The sequence below is a fragment of the Saimiri boliviensis genome, chromosome 20 (genome assembly GCF_048565385.1).
Source record: "Saimiri boliviensis isolate mSaiBol1 chromosome 20, mSaiBol1.pri, whole genome shotgun sequence".
Classification (NCBI taxonomy): domain Eukaryota; kingdom Metazoa; phylum Chordata; class Mammalia; order Primates; family Cebidae; genus Saimiri; species Saimiri boliviensis.
The window spans coordinates 6,606,326-6,620,607 of NC_133468.1; the positions used below are offsets into that span (position 1 = coordinate 6,606,326).

The 14,282-nt window shown below is 55.6% G+C and overlaps 1 protein-coding gene across 3 annotated transcripts; it reads right to left on the reverse strand.

The window, feature by feature from the left end:
- Positions 1 to 611: 611 nt before the first annotated feature.
- Positions 612 to 10,920, reverse strand: B4GALT7 (beta-1,4-galactosyltransferase 7). 3 transcript variants are annotated; one of them, XM_010346583.3, is made up of 7 exons: positions 10,765 to 10,920; positions 8,674 to 8,835; positions 6,625 to 6,987; positions 3,805 to 4,030; positions 2,710 to 2,793; positions 2,325 to 2,429; positions 612 to 1,800 (listed from the first exon to the last, which is right to left on the reverse strand). In XM_010346583.3, the coding sequence occupies exons 1-7, from the start codon at positions 10,812 to 10,814 to the stop codon at positions 1,645 to 1,647; spliced, it is 1,146 nt and encodes a 381-aa protein (XP_010344885.1). In that variant the 5' UTR covers positions 10,815 to 10,920; the 3' UTR covers positions 612 to 1,644. The 3 variants fall into 3 exon arrangements, with proteins under 3 accessions (XP_010344885.1, XP_003936139.1, XP_074246348.1); XM_003936090.4 differs by lacking the exon at positions 8,674 to 8,835; XM_074390247.1 differs by lacking the exon at positions 2,710 to 2,793.
- Between the last annotated feature and the right edge of the window lie 3,362 nt (positions 10,921 to 14,282).

The window sequence follows — 14,282 nt, forward strand, 5'->3', positions numbered from 1 at the left end:
GGCCTATGGTGAAGACCATCTGAGAGCGCCCTGCAACCGCAGAACACTGCAGTGTGGTTGCAGAGCAGAAAAGAAACTGCTCTGGTCCCACAACTCTTCCCAACATAGAGTTTGTGTGAGGATCTCGTAAAGGGAGCTTATGCAAGAGGCTCTGGAAGTAACGCAACCTCTGCTCATAAGACTCAGGAAGGTCTTCCCAGATGTGTGCGGGTAAGGCCAGAAAGCCTTACAGAGCAGAGGCACCCAAACGCCACAGGCTCTGCCTGTGTTCTCAGAATATGGAGCAATTCTGATTGCTCTGTGTCCACAATGCTCGGGAGAGAAAAGCCCCTTGATGCACTGTGTGTGGTCAGACCTTACTCTTGCCAAAACACCTGGAGAGACGTCGGGTGGTAAAATCTCAGTGTCCTTAGTTAGCATTTCTTAGGAGAACCAGGTTTGCTACTGAATGCTGCAAACACACGCTTTTCCTCCGGCTATCCTCCTCCCCAACCCCCCTTCCCACAGCCTGCAAGATTCACAAAACACACCTAATAAAAGCACTTGGAGCCCAGAGCTCAATGCCAACACCGCCGATCACCCCTCAAGAATGTGTTGGACCCCTGGACCTGTTATAAAATTCTATTCTTGTGACTTTGTCTTTATTTCTTTTCTCACTCCCTCGTTACTGCCGGGACACAGGGCGCCCACGAACAGGGTTGGGCTGGTTCCCAACACTATGGATGAATATCCTCAGCCACTCTCCTTCCTCCGTGTCTAGTGAGGCAGGATGAGGCTCACCCAGAGACAGCCTGAAGGTGGTCAGATTGCTCAGAAGGGCACCCGGGGGGCTGCCCGGAAGCCTTGGTGGGGTGGAGGTGGTACAGGAACCCTTGTGCCTTTGGCTTCTCCTCCCTGCTGAACTTGTCCCAGCTCCACCCCAATTCCTCACCAGTTTGTAACTCACCCCTCCCCCTGCCCCTCAGCCAAAAGTGACAAGCGAGCGCTCCACAACACATTTTGCCTGGCCTGCCAAACTTTTTGAAAGTTTCATTTAGGTGCTATCATTTAAAACTCAGAAGATTTCACCTAAGAATCCAGCATTCTAGTTTCTTTCCAAAAAATCAGAGGATCTGGCGACACTAGGCGCACATTCCGGCACGGCGACAACCAGCTGGAGCAGTGCTGGCTGTTCCCCTCTGTGGGGCTTGTGCTCGGGTTTCTGAAGTTCTAACCCTCCCAGTCGCAACTGTCACCTGTGCCAGCTGCTGGCTCCTATGCTGTGTCTCTGCACGAGGCGGCCCAGTGGGAAGGAACAAAAGCGGGGTTTATGAGAGGTTGTCCTGTTCAGCCCTCCCCACTGCCCACAGGCCTTGGCACGTGAGGGAGGGCAGAGTAGGGTGAGCAGAAAGGCGGAGAGTCCCACTCAGGACACATCCCAGCCTCTCTCTGATGACTGTCCATGGCTAGCAGCGTCCCAGGCACCCCACGTGTCCTGGTCCAGCTCAAGCCTGCCTCGGCGGCTGGGCGGCTGCAGTTGCATAGCTTGCTGTCTTGATCCCGGCCACTCAACATCCTCTTGGAGCTGGGCCTGGGACCTGAGGCCTTGTCCTGGGCCTGAGCAACGTGGCCTGTAGGCACAGGCTTCCACACTGTCCATCTGACTCAGCTGAATGTGCACCAGGGTGTGGCAGCCTTGTCACAGTCCAACATGATGTTGAGGACAGTGCAGGGGGCCCCGCCCACTGACAGGGCAGTGCGGGAAGCCACACGGTACTTCACAGTGTTCAGGCCTCCTTCCCGGTCCACTTTGAACTGCTCCTGGCGGGGAGGGGATGAAAGAGCACGGACTCAGGGCTGCACGGGCACCAGCTGCCCACTGACTGCACGCAACCTCACCATTGGAGGTCCTGTGGTCCCCACTGGAGAGACGGAACCCACAGCTCAGAGCAGTGAAGCCTCTTGCCCAGGGCTGTGCCCCACTAGGAAGCAGAAGAGCCAGGATCTCCTGTTGGATGCATACGCCTCCTACAGAAGGGGCTGTTTGAGGGTGCGATCTCTGCATCCCGGGTGTGGCTGGGATTCTGGCACGTTCAGCTAAGCCTCCCCCACCCCACCCTGCCAGCCTGCATGGACCCTGAGGTCTGGGCTGACCCACAAGTACCCAGGGTGCCCAGCAGCCACCAGAGCAAGGCACGATGCCCAAGCAGAATGCCTGTCAACTGACCTGGGCCAAGCAGGGGAGGATGGGGCCGTTTGGGCCAAAGAGAACTTGGTGAAAACTCGGACCTGTTGGCTCCCTACATCACCACCTATCCGTCCCCTGTGAGGAGCCCAGCCAGCACCTGTTTTTGAGCCGCGATGCGCTTCTGGTCCCTCTTCCGCCAGGCTGGGTCATGCAGGTGGCGAAATGTCTTGTACCCAGTTGTGATTCCCGAGGGGCGGAAAAGCTAGAGAGGCCAAAGGAAGTCGGGGTCAAGCCACAATTCCTGGAGCCCTGGCCCTTACCACCAGCTCCTCTGAGGTCCCACTGCCTGCCAGGAAGTCACAGGCAGGGGTCTGTACTCCCAGCCTGCAGGAGAGGAGACTGGGGCCCACAGGGCAAGGAACTGGCTAGATGACCATGCAGGGCAGGGATCAGACCCCGGGGAGCTTCATCTGAGGAAACAGAAGAGAATCTCTGGGCAGCCACCACGGCTGAGGTGGCAGCAGGGCCCCTGGGAGCCTCACCTGGAGCCCGGCTCCTTTAATGCGCCGGTAGAACTCATCGTCCTCGCGGCCCCAGCCCCAGAAGCGGTTGGACATCCCGTTGCACTGACAGAGACAAGCAGCGTCACTTGGCCCATCCTCCCGGGGGGGGCCTTTGGTCTCCTACTACTCGGGAGTGCCCTCCTCCCCGGCTGCTCTGAATAAGCACCAGGTGCTTCCAGGCCCCTCCACCTCTGCAGTGCTGGGGGCTGTGGGAGGCAGCACATCCAGTCCCTCTCCTGTTCTCCTGGGGCCTTGAACCTGTGTGAGATGCTCGCCTTCTCAAAAATGTCTCACTGGCCAGAGGGGATCTCTCTGGGGAACTGTCGATGGGCAGAAGTGCCAGTTCCTACTTGATTTCTGCCTCCCTCACTCCCCTTTCTTCTGGTGACCCTGCCCTCATCTCTTCCTGTGTGTGCGCGAGGGGCAGCTGGGCTCCATGACAGCCAGCCATTCTTGCGCCTGGCTCAGGGCTTTCACTTCCATAAAGCGGGCGTCTGCCATGGCCTGGAGAGGAGGAGACCCAGCCTGAGCTACCAGGTTCTTCCTGCCCGCCCGTCCGTGAGGACAACGAGTTGTACCAGCCAGTCACTGGCTCAGGCGGGTTCAGTACTCAAGCCGGCCAATCGTGAGCCAGTGCGGCTCACAGCCGGACTCCTGCCTGAGCTACGAGGAAGGGGCCCCGTCTTCCACCAGACTGGGGCTGGGATATCCATCTAGGATACAGGCTGCAGTGACAACTACCACCTTGCAAATAAACCCAGTGCAGGGAAGGCAGAGCTGAGAGATGGACAGAGAAACAAGGCCCCAGTGACACTGTCCGGGAGGTGGGCAAGCTGCACCTGAACCGCCCCCCACACTCTTCAATGTTGAGGGCCACTAACTCCCCAGGTTTCTGAAGCCAGCTTCCAGGGGTTCTGCTGCTGGGGCTGACTGGCTCGCCTGCTCCTCGCACTGTGGCTGCTCCCGGGTTTCCCTGCCAGGCTGGGGCAGGGCTCCATCTGCTGGGCCCCAGAGGCACTGCCCCGTCCTGCCCACCATCTGCAGCCTGAGCAGAGCGGGCTGTCCGGGCCTCACCAGTTGGTAGTGTTGCTTGGAGAGCAGCAGGATGCCGCCAACGTAGGTCTTGTAGTGGTAGAGAGGGTGGAGCTCCGGGGAGGCCACGTGGAAGGGCCCAGCCTCAGGGAAGCCATAGTCCAGCTCCTCGTTGAGAGGGAGCAGGTCAACGTCATGCATAGCAATGTAGTCCGTGCTGTTGCTGCTCTCCAGGAAGCCCACGTTGATGAGCGCCGCTCGGTTGAACCTGTGCAGAGCAGCCGAGGCTGGGCAGGGGCAGCGCGTGGGCTCACTGCCCGGGGCTCAGCACCCACCCCGGGGTCCCCATGGTGCCTACGCTGCCCTCTGGCCCAGCACTGACTTCATTCAGCCTATGGGGCTGTCCCCTCCACTCATCGCACATTTACTGAGCGCCTACAACATGCCAGAAACCATTCAATGCACTGGAGGTACAGCAGTGAAAACCCAGGCCCTGCTCTCGAGGAAGTGAGATTCCAATAGAAGGAAAGAGAAACAAGCAAGCACAAAGCGTGGCCGGCGGTGGTGAGTGCCAGCGGGAAGAGCAAAACAGGCGAGGAGACAGCACGCAGCCAGGCGGCGCGAGGGCGGTGGAGGCGACGTCAGGGATGACCCGGTGACTGCACAAAGCCCAAGGGCCACTGAAGGATGCGGCTCTGACTCCCTGTGGAGGCTCTGAGAGGGGGTGGGGCGTGCTGTGACTAAGTCTGGACAGGACCGCCCTAGCTGGTGTGTTGAGAATACACTGTTGGAGCAGGGGTGAAAGCAGGGAGAACAGCTGGGAGGCTACAGCAATAACAGGTGAGAGACGGAGAGACGAAGGTGGCCTAGCTCAGGAGGTGGCAGTGGTGACAGTGAGAAGCAGGTAGATTCTACACAGATTTTGCTGACAGGATGTGGTGTATGACAGAAGGAGCGGCTGAGGACGACTCTGAGGCTTTTGGGCTTGAGCAAGGGAAGCAAAAAGCTTCCATTTCCGTGGGGAAGAGGGCAGAACCGCAGGTCTAGGGCATGGCACCAGCAATTCAGCTGTGATCATGGAAGCCTGCAGTGGCTCTGAGGCCACCATGTGGAGGGACTGTGTAGACATCTGGGCTGGTGAGCCTGGAGTTCAGGAGAGCGGTCTGGGCCGGGAATAGCCCCGGGAATCATCAGAGTAGAGATGGGGTTTAATGCCAGGAGATAATATGAGATGCCCCAAGGAACGCCTGGAGTTACAAAAGGGGGGCTGCCAAAGCACTGAGCCCCAAGAAGCACTGATGGTGAGAGCTCAGGGAGACAAGCAGAACCCACAGAGACAGAGGGCCAGCCGGTGCAGAGGGAGGACCAGAGGGTGCTGCCCCAGCGCCAGGCAGGAGCGTTTATGAAGGAAGACGCTGCTGCCAGGTCCCTGGAATATGGGCCTAGCACAGCCTCTGGACCAACCGAGTGGAGGTGGCTGGTGACCTCAGTGAGAGCTGCTCTGTGCCATGGCGGGCACAGGAGTCTAAGCAGAAGGGCTTCAAGAGAGACGAGGGGAGAGAAAGGGAAGGAGGTCTGCCAGAGAGCAGAGAAGTGGAGTGTCAGCCTTGGGGGATGTGGGATCCAGGGAGTCTTTTTCCTTTGAGAGAGGAGCCCCTTCAGTGTGTGTGTGCTCATGGGTATGCTCCAGGAGAGGAATGCTGATCATGAGGGAGAGGAAGGGGCCAACTGGGGGGTGGGGGAGACACTAGGGGGTAGGAACGGTGGAGAGGCAGCCCAGACAGAAGCTAGGACGACCCTGAATCCCTGTGCACAGAGGCTGAGAGGTGAGTCGAGGTGGCGGGAACCAGGGAAAGTTCTCTTCCATTTCATTCTGTTTTCTGAAACTGGAAGCAAAGTCATCAGCTAAGAGTGAGGACAGGGGAGGAATGAGAAAAGGTGGTTTTAAGGGCTGTGGTGGACAGACCAGAAGAAAGCGAGGCTCCCAGCAGAGCAGACGGCCTTCCTGGGGGGAACTCATTGGCAGGGGGGCAGCAGTGTGGCCGCCTCATGTGTGATCTTTTCTCTCCAGTCCCCTCCAGCGCTCAGGCGTGGTGTGGAGCACACAGCTGGAGTCCGTCAGGCTGGGATTATGGCAGCAACAAGGGGCCAGAGTATGAGGGAGTATGCCAGGGAGGATTTTAGTGGCAGACCTTGGACTCCAGGTTAGGGAAGGAAAAGTAAAGACAAGGAGGGTGGCAGGGAAAAGGTGGGGGGACCTGGGGATCCAGATCAAGGAGACTTGAAAAGGTGGGAAGATCAGGCTGGTGGGGCTGAGAATCCACCTTCCAGTGGGAGTTAACTGGAGGGAAAGGAGGTGAGGGGCCGGAGGGTGAGATGCCAGGCTGTGGTCATGGAAGGGAACACTTTTTGGTAAGGGTGGCGATTTCAGGATAATGCCAGGCTGTGGGCAATGTTAAAGCCGTGGCCTTGACCCTCCCTTTCCCTAATCCCCAGCCAATCCCCAGGGAGTCCTGTCTGGGCTTCCTCCACAGCACCTCTCTCAACCCACCCGCCCCCTACCCACCCAGCACCACACCATCAAGCCACTGTCATCTCAGACCACAGCAGTAACCACCTAACTGGTCTCCCTGCTTCTCCTCTTACCCTGGTATAATCCATTCCACACACAGCAGCCACAGTGAGCTTTTCAAATGGCAGTTAGATCAGGGCCCTCTTCCAAAGATTCCCAACACACTCAATGAGAGGGGCCTGCCACCCCCCGCCCTCCTGCCCCTGCCCCAGGTGGCCTCTCACAGGCCCTGAGAAGCCTGAGCCCAGGAAAGGGGTGCCGGGAGAGGAGGAGGCGGGGGCAGGCGCTACCTGAAGTGATCCACCTGGTTGAGCACGTAGATGTGGTGCTGGACCTTCTTCCTGCTCAGGAAGCGGTGCATGTGGGGCACAAAGACCAGGAGCTCCTCGAAGCGTTCACGGAAGGGCACTAGCACTGCCAGGCGGTGGGGGCCCCATGATGTGTCTTCTTCCCAGTGCTCAGGGGGCGGCTCTGGGGGGCAGGCTCGGGGAGGACTGGAGGTCTCCTGCCCTTGTCCCCTGGCTGCCCAGGCCACGTCACCAGAGCAGCTGAGCTGCAGCCAGAGTAGGGAGAAGAAGCCCAGTAAGAGACAGGCCACGAAGAGGTGGAAGATGGAGCATTTTCGAGGGAGGCCGCCAGAGAGCCGCCGGGACCTGGGACAAGAGTAGGGACAGGGTCAGAGGGGCAAGGCAGGGCTCAGCTGAGCTGGGGCCCTCTGACAGACCCCCTCCCTGGCCTCCCCACGAGGAGGCTGTACATAACTGGTCTACCCCAAACACCTGGGAATTAGTGCAAAAGCAACTTTAATGTTTTTGCTCATGCCACTACCATGCATAGGAATCCTGCTTACCTCTTTACACCCAATCCATGCCACCCACTCCTGGGAAGCCATCTGAACCATTCCTAGGTCACAGAGCTGCCCTAGCTCCTCGACGCTCTCTCACTTTCTGTGACTGAGTCCTGGTCAGAGCTGCTCAGGTCAAGAATGAGGAGGCTCCTGACACTTGCATGTGCTCCTCCCCATGACAGTGGCTCAATGTCCTGAGCCAATGACAGAAGCCCCACCTTAGAGATGCAACCCACTGCCTTCCAAACCCATTCCCCTACAAATCCACCCCAGCAAAAGCTGTGACTCCGTCCTACTTCCCAGAATGATCAGAAAGGCCACCCAGACATGGGTGTGTGCTGGCATTAGTCCAGGTGAAACGACCGATGTTGACTCTGGGAAGATCAGACCTGCCCCCAAAGCAATGCAAGGCCCAAATGTCAGCGGCAGTTCACTGAACGAGCCTCAAACCTTTAGTCCAAGAGGCAGCTCATGTGATCAAAGATGGGAGACAGAGAGGGAAAGAAAGATGAGGGCTGGGTACAGCACAGGCACTGATTTCAGAGACTTGGAAAAACAAATGAAATGTCTTAGACATTGGGGTGATGCAAGGAGCTAGCCCTTTTGGTTAGCAAATACAGAGAAACAGGTAGAGTTCACCCGCTTCCTTTGCCCCTCCTCTGGAAGTTCGTAAGTATGCTGAGAGAGGAGCTCAAGAATCCACGAAGGGGGAAGCTTCCTCTATGCCACCTACCTTCTCCCCAAAATAATCTGCAAAGGAATCCACAACTTGTAAAAGTCAGCAATTAGCCATCAGGTCTTATAAATTCTACCTCCTAAGTCCCCCTCTGATCCTTCCTCACTCATCTGCTCCTTGCCCTGCTGGGATCCATTTTCAATCTTCTGAATGACCCTCCCTTCCTCTGTCTGCAAGACAAAGGCCAAGCTCTTGGCCTGACAGCCAAAGCCCTCTGACCTGGCCCCAACTCCAGGTGCTTCCAAACTTAGCCCCATGTTTTCATCCTGGGCACCTCAGAGCATTTCCACTTATCATATTCCTTCCTGCTCCAGCCCTCACAGCCCGCTCCTTCTGCCTGAAATGTCATTCTTTAACTGCCTGAGGCTCCCTGTTGATCCTTCAGGGCCAAACTCCAGTGTCATGGCCAGCACTGCCTCCTGCCTGCATGACGCGTCCACTTTTGTATTCCCGCAGCATCTTACTTCCCGCTTTTTCATAATGCCTTGTGTCCTCACTTGTCAGGCCATGTCATATTCATGTCTCTGGCCCCAGCACAGCAAGCACAGGCCAGGCAGCAGAGAGCTTATGAAGTGAGTTACAGGAAGGGTTAAAGCAGTTAGGGCATGCTTTAAGTCACACGCTAGAGCCAGACTAACTTCTCCTTTTTTCTAGAGAAACAACTGCCAACCTGGAAGCCTTGAAGCCAGTCCCAGGTTGCACACACAGCTGAGAGGTGGCCTGGTAGAACACCCCTGCCCAGGGCTTCTGACTTACCCCCCATTATCCTGTGGTGGTGGTTTCAGCTGGAGAGAAGCACAGACCAGTCCTGAGAGTGGCCTGGGAAGGCTGGAACCTCTACAGATTGTCCCTTGCCCTCTGGGCTTTTTCTGGGGACAGGGTAGAGACTGGAGAGATGGATATGGGGTGATACCCCACCTTCAGGAAAAGAAGCAGTGACTATTACCCAGGGGAACGGCATGGATTGGGCACCCTGAGCACTTTCACATACTATTCCCTTGGCCCTGCTCCCTTCTCCTACGAGGAGCATGTCCCCATGGGCATCATCCTGTGCTCTAAGAGCACAAACCGCTGAGCAATTCAATTGAACCCAGAGTCCCAATTCCTCAGGACAGTGGACACTGAGAAGAGCTGCTCCTTGTGCCCTCTGGTGGCAAACTCCAGATCTGCAGTCCCAGAAGCTCCCAGGCCCAGCCCGTTCAGGATCTGAGGGGAAGTCTGAAGAGGCTCTGTCACACTCATCAATCATTGACCAAAGCTAGTAAGAGGCGGATTCAAACCCAGGCAGGCTGGATCCAGAGCTCACACTCAATTGCTACACTAGCCTGCATCTGTGGCGTGGATCATTGCAGCATTGTGTCAAAAGCACAGAACTGACATCAGTAAATTTCTGTGGGAACACCGTTACGGAAAGGGACCAGGAAACAGAAATGCTCCTCTATTACCTTCCCTTTCTTGTCTCATAGAAACCTTTGTACAAGGTTTGAATCCTCAGCTGCTCTGGTTACAGAGCCTCAAAACTGCAAAGGTAACTGGAAGACAACTGGTACCTCCTCTTCTGCCAGGCAGTGCCAAGGTATTTATATGTACGCTCTCCTTTAACCTCACACAGCTGCAGAGTCAATATTGTGATAACTGTCTCAGCAATAGAAAGGCTGTGGTCAGAAAGATGCAATGGTCTCTGCTCACATTTTTTTTTTTTTTAGAGACGGAGTTTCACCATGTTGGCTGGGATGGGTCTCGATCTCCTGACCTTAGGTGATTCGCCCACCTCGGCCTCCGAAAGTGCTGGGATTACAGGTGTGACCTACCGCACCCGGCCCTCTGCTCACATTATTAAGGAGAACTCCTGCCCAGGTCAAAATCTAATCCATGCTTTCTGTTATATTCCTCTCTTGTCCTTTCAACACCAAGTCTGAAAAATCCCCCAAAGTAAGAAGTTGTGCCCACTCAATTCCAGAATCTCATGGCACCTGGCAAACTTAAGAAACATGAAGGAAATGAGGAGTCATTCACTGGGAGGAGATCCAGTCATGTGTTCTGTGAGAAGACTTTTAGGGGCGTATCTCCAGCATCTCAAGTGCCCCCAAATGAAGGCAGTCAAATCGCTTCTCCCATTCTGCTTCAGTGAAAAACATCATTAGCTAAGGTGTGGGCCAAGCTCACATTTTCCGCGTAGGGCAAGTACAGCTGCACAGGAAATGGACTAATGGGTGTATGAGGAGTGTCCGGTACGTGCCAGGCAGTGACCAGCCAGGCAGCGAACGGGGCTTCTGCCTGGTGGGTTCTGCGGGGTGGCCTGCGAAGGATGGTGGGGGGAGGGGGGCAGGAAAGCGTTAAGAAGGGAGGGTAGGGTCGGAGGCTCTATGGATGTGATGAGGGAGGCAGAGACCACAGAAATGGAAAAGCGCCCTCAGAGATCAGAGACAGATGAGAAACACAAATCCACGGCGAGAGGTCAGCGGAGTCAGAGACCCGCATGCAGACAGTGGGAGGCTGGTGGAGAAGCACAGACACAACGACACACATAATGACAGAGACCAGCAAAGAGGGGAACAGAAGACTCCCACAGGGAGGCCCGTGGTCAATGGAGAAATACAGGCTCGCGAGCGTCGCGGAAAGGGGAGAGAGAGGGGCCGGGAAGTGGCGGAGGGCGGGAGAGACAGACCCACACGGACAGACAGAAACCGGAACAGAGCGCCAGGGACCCACGAGGAGAACCTCACGCCCTCACCAGGGACCCACAGACACGGAGACGCGACGGCCTCGGGCTCCCGGATTCTGCGGGCGGCCGGAGAAGGAGCGACGCCCGGGAGGACCGGGCTCGGGCCGGCCGCAGCCGCTCACCTGCCGTCCTCCCAGGGCAGCTGCGCCGCTTTCCTCCGCGAGGGGAACATCGTGCAGGGAGGCGGCGGCGCATGGGGCCGGGGCTCGCAGCCCTGCCGGCCCGGCCTCCCGGGCCTACGCGGCGCCTCCGCCTCCCGCCCCGCCCAGGCCCGTCCGCCCCGCCCCCCGGTCCGCCGGGTCCGCTGCTCCGGCCGCACCGCCGGCTCCCGGAGCCGCAGCCTGCAAGGTTCCGCTTGCGAGCCGCGAGGGCGCGCCTCCGGCGCCGAGCAGCTCCTTCCTCTGCGCCCCGGGACCCGGCCGACAGCCCGAGAAACTGAAGCCCAGAGGCCCAGGGCCTCTTGCTGGGCAAGTCACTGGGCTGGCACTGGACCTAAGCGTCCAGACTTCCAAACCAGCGCTCGCGGAGAATCTGCATCTCCGTCCTCTTCCGGAGGGGAGGCGCGAGCGGCCCGGGATCCCTACTCGGCCCAGGTGGCGCGTTCTCTTCTACACAGACTTGGAGGGGCAAAGCCAAGCTCAGAGCTCCACGCTGGGTTCAGCCGACAGCCCAGGCAGGCGTTAGGAGCCGAGCTCTGAAGACAAGTCGACTGAATTTGAAACCCGACTCTGCCAGTACAGCTGTGTTTTGAGGCAAGCCCCATCTCTGGATCCGTTTCCTCACATGGGTGTATCAGTGACTCCTACTCTGTATGGTAGCTGTGGGGGTTCGAGGAGAAAGTGCAAACACTTGTACAGCGCTAGGCATACAGTTCAACGCCATCAGTGACAGCTGTCATCCCGGAAAAGGGTACTTTGGTGGAACTGAGAACTGAAGAAAGGGAATAGGAGACTTAGTTCCCGTATCTGCCCCGTCACCGTGGGAATGTAACCATCCCCCGCACCTCCACCACATCCCTCCTGCCAGCCTCCTACCGGGAAAAAGAAAGCGGCAGTTGTTAGACTTCACCTCCTCTGCTCTTCCAAGCAAACTTTAAGTTTCCTAACAGCAAACATCTGTTAAGTTCTTATTATGTGCCATTGTTAACAATTCTTATTACATGACGGTTATCTCGTGTAGTACTTATTGGTAGGTACTTATTCCCACTTTAAATAGAGAGGCAAATCAGGTAGTTGAGTTGCACAATCTATGGGTTTTGAGGGTTTTTGTTTGTTTGTTTGTGTGTTTGTTTTTGAGACGGAGTTTCACTCTCGTTACCCAGGCTGGAGTGCAATGGCGCGATCTCGGCTCACCGCAACCTCCGCCTCCTGGTTTCAAGCAATTCTCCTGCCTCAGCCTCCCGAGTAGCTGGGATTACAGGCACGAGCCACCATGCCCAGCTAATGTTTTGTATTTTTAGTAGAGACGGGGTTTCACCATGTTGACCAGGATGGTCTCGATCTCTTGACCTCGTGATCCACCCGCCTCGGCCTCCCGAAGTGCTGGGATGACAGGCGTGAGCCACCGCGCCCGGCGGCGAGTTTTTGGTTTTTGTTTCCCCACAATCTATCTTAATCACTCTGCCTCAGAGAGAACTTCACTAGGAGTGGAAAATGAATGATTCCCAGTAACACCTTTACCCCGTAAACCTGGAAGTATATAATCCACCCACTCCCCTTCCTGTTGACTCCCCCGGGGCACTGCGCTCTACACCAGAACCTTGGCCAATCCACAGCCCATCTAAAGAGGACAGCCACCACTCCATCCGGTTAGCTGTTACTGTACCAGGATGAAGCCCGACTTCAGATTGTCAGATTCACTATCTCAAGAAATCAGATCTCACATAAAAATCCAAATTATCTCATTTTTAAATGCGATATTCAGCTATAAGCCACGTTTAAGTAACATAACAGGATGAGAATGGAACTTCAACTCTGTGGACTCTTTTGAGACACAGTCTCGCTGTTGCTCAGGCTGGAGTGCAGCGGCGCAATCTTGGCTCACGGCAACGTCCACCTCCTGGGGTCAAGCAATTCTGCCTCAGCCTCCCGAGTAGCTGGGATTACAGAGGTCTGCCACCACAATTGGCTAAATTTTGTATTTTTAGTAGAGACGGGGTTTCACCATATTGGCCAGGCTGATCTTGAACCCTTGACCTCAGGTGATCTGTCCGCCTTGGCCTCCCGAAGTGCTGGAATTACAGGTGTGAGCCACTGTGCCTGGCCTGTGGTCTCTTTTCAAAAACCCACAACCCTAATCATGAGAAAAACATCAGACAAATCCTAGCTGAGAAATTCTACAAACTACCTGACCTATACTCCTCGAAGCTGTCAAGGAATCATCAAAAACAAGGAAGATCTAAATCTGTCACAGCCAAAAGGAGCCTAAGGAGACACCATGATTAAATGTGATGTGGAATCCTGGAACAGAAAAAGGACAGTAGGTAAAAACAAAGGAAGTCTGGGCTGGTCACAGGGGCTCACACTTCTAATCCCAGCACTTTGGGAGCCTGAGGTGGGCAGATCACGAGGTCAGGAGATTGAGACCATTCTGGCCAACATGGTGAAATCCTGTCTCTACTAAAAATACAAAACAAAATTAGCTGGGCATGGTGGCGCACACCTGTAGTCCCAGCTACTTGGGAGACTGAGGCAGGAGAATCGCTTGAACCCAGGAGGCAGAGATTGCCGAGATCACACCACTGCACTCCAGCCTAACAACAAAGCAAGACTCCATCTCAAAAAAAACCAACAACGAAAAAAACTAAGGAAGTCTGGATAAAGTTATGCATTATGTTAATAATAGGGAAAATGTCTTCACAATTTTTCTGCAATTTTAAAGCTATTCTTTTTTTTTTTTTTTGAAACGGAGTCACTGTTGCCAAGGCTAAAGTGCGGTGGCACCATCTTGGCTCACTGCAACCTCTGTCTCCCAAGTTCAAACTATTCTCCTATCTCAACCTCCAGAGTAGCTGAGATTACAGGCACGCACCACCTCACCTGGCTAATTTTTTGTATTTTTAGTAGAGATGAGGTTTCACCATGTTGTCCTGCCTGGTCTCAAAACTCCTGGCCTCAAGCCATCCACCTGCCTCAGCCTCCCAAATTGCTGGGATTACAGGTGTGAACCTCTGTGCTCAGCCAAAAAAAAGTATTTTTTTCATGTGAAGAAAAACTAGTTGGCAGCATTGGCCCAGATTACATCCTCCCAGTAGGGTAGGCAGCCACCTAACTTGTCTCCTTGTTCCCAGTCTTTGTCACACTGCTGTAACCTTTCTCACATTTCTTGTCGGAAGGTTCTTCTCAAAACTTCCTGCCCATTCCCCTCCCTCAACTGTCAACAGCAGCCTCACATCACTGATCAGTAACACTGCGATACTGAGGTGCCAAGAGGGCTCTCAGTGGCTTTACCAGCCCCTGGGTGATTACTGCAAAGGGCCCAGAAGCTAGAGGGAGGGGCTGGCATCTGCCCCACCACCTGCTGTTAGCCAACCAAGCTGCTGGCTTCAGCCTGTGCCTGTGGGTGCCTGCAGTACCTCTTGAAATCCGGGCATGTCTGAATCTCTTGCCTGGAACTAGAGGCTCTTTTAACTTGAATCCAA

What these genes read in the sequence shown, in the direction of transcription:
- B4GALT7 (XM_010346583.3), bottom strand. Translation starts at nt 10,814, where the DNA reads ATGTTCCCCTCGCGGAGGAAAGCGGCGCAGCTGCCCTGGGAGGACGGC. An exon ending in CTGCCCTGGGAGGACGGCAG is followed by an intron (nt 8,836 to 10,764) that starts GTGAGCGGCTGC and finishes CTTTTCCTGAAG; the next exon opens with GTGGGGTATCACCCCATATC. An exon ending in CCACCACAGGATAATGGGGG is followed by an intron (nt 6,988 to 8,673) that starts GTAAGTCAGAAG and finishes CTCTTGTCCCAG; the next exon opens with GTCCCGGCGGCTCTCTGGCG.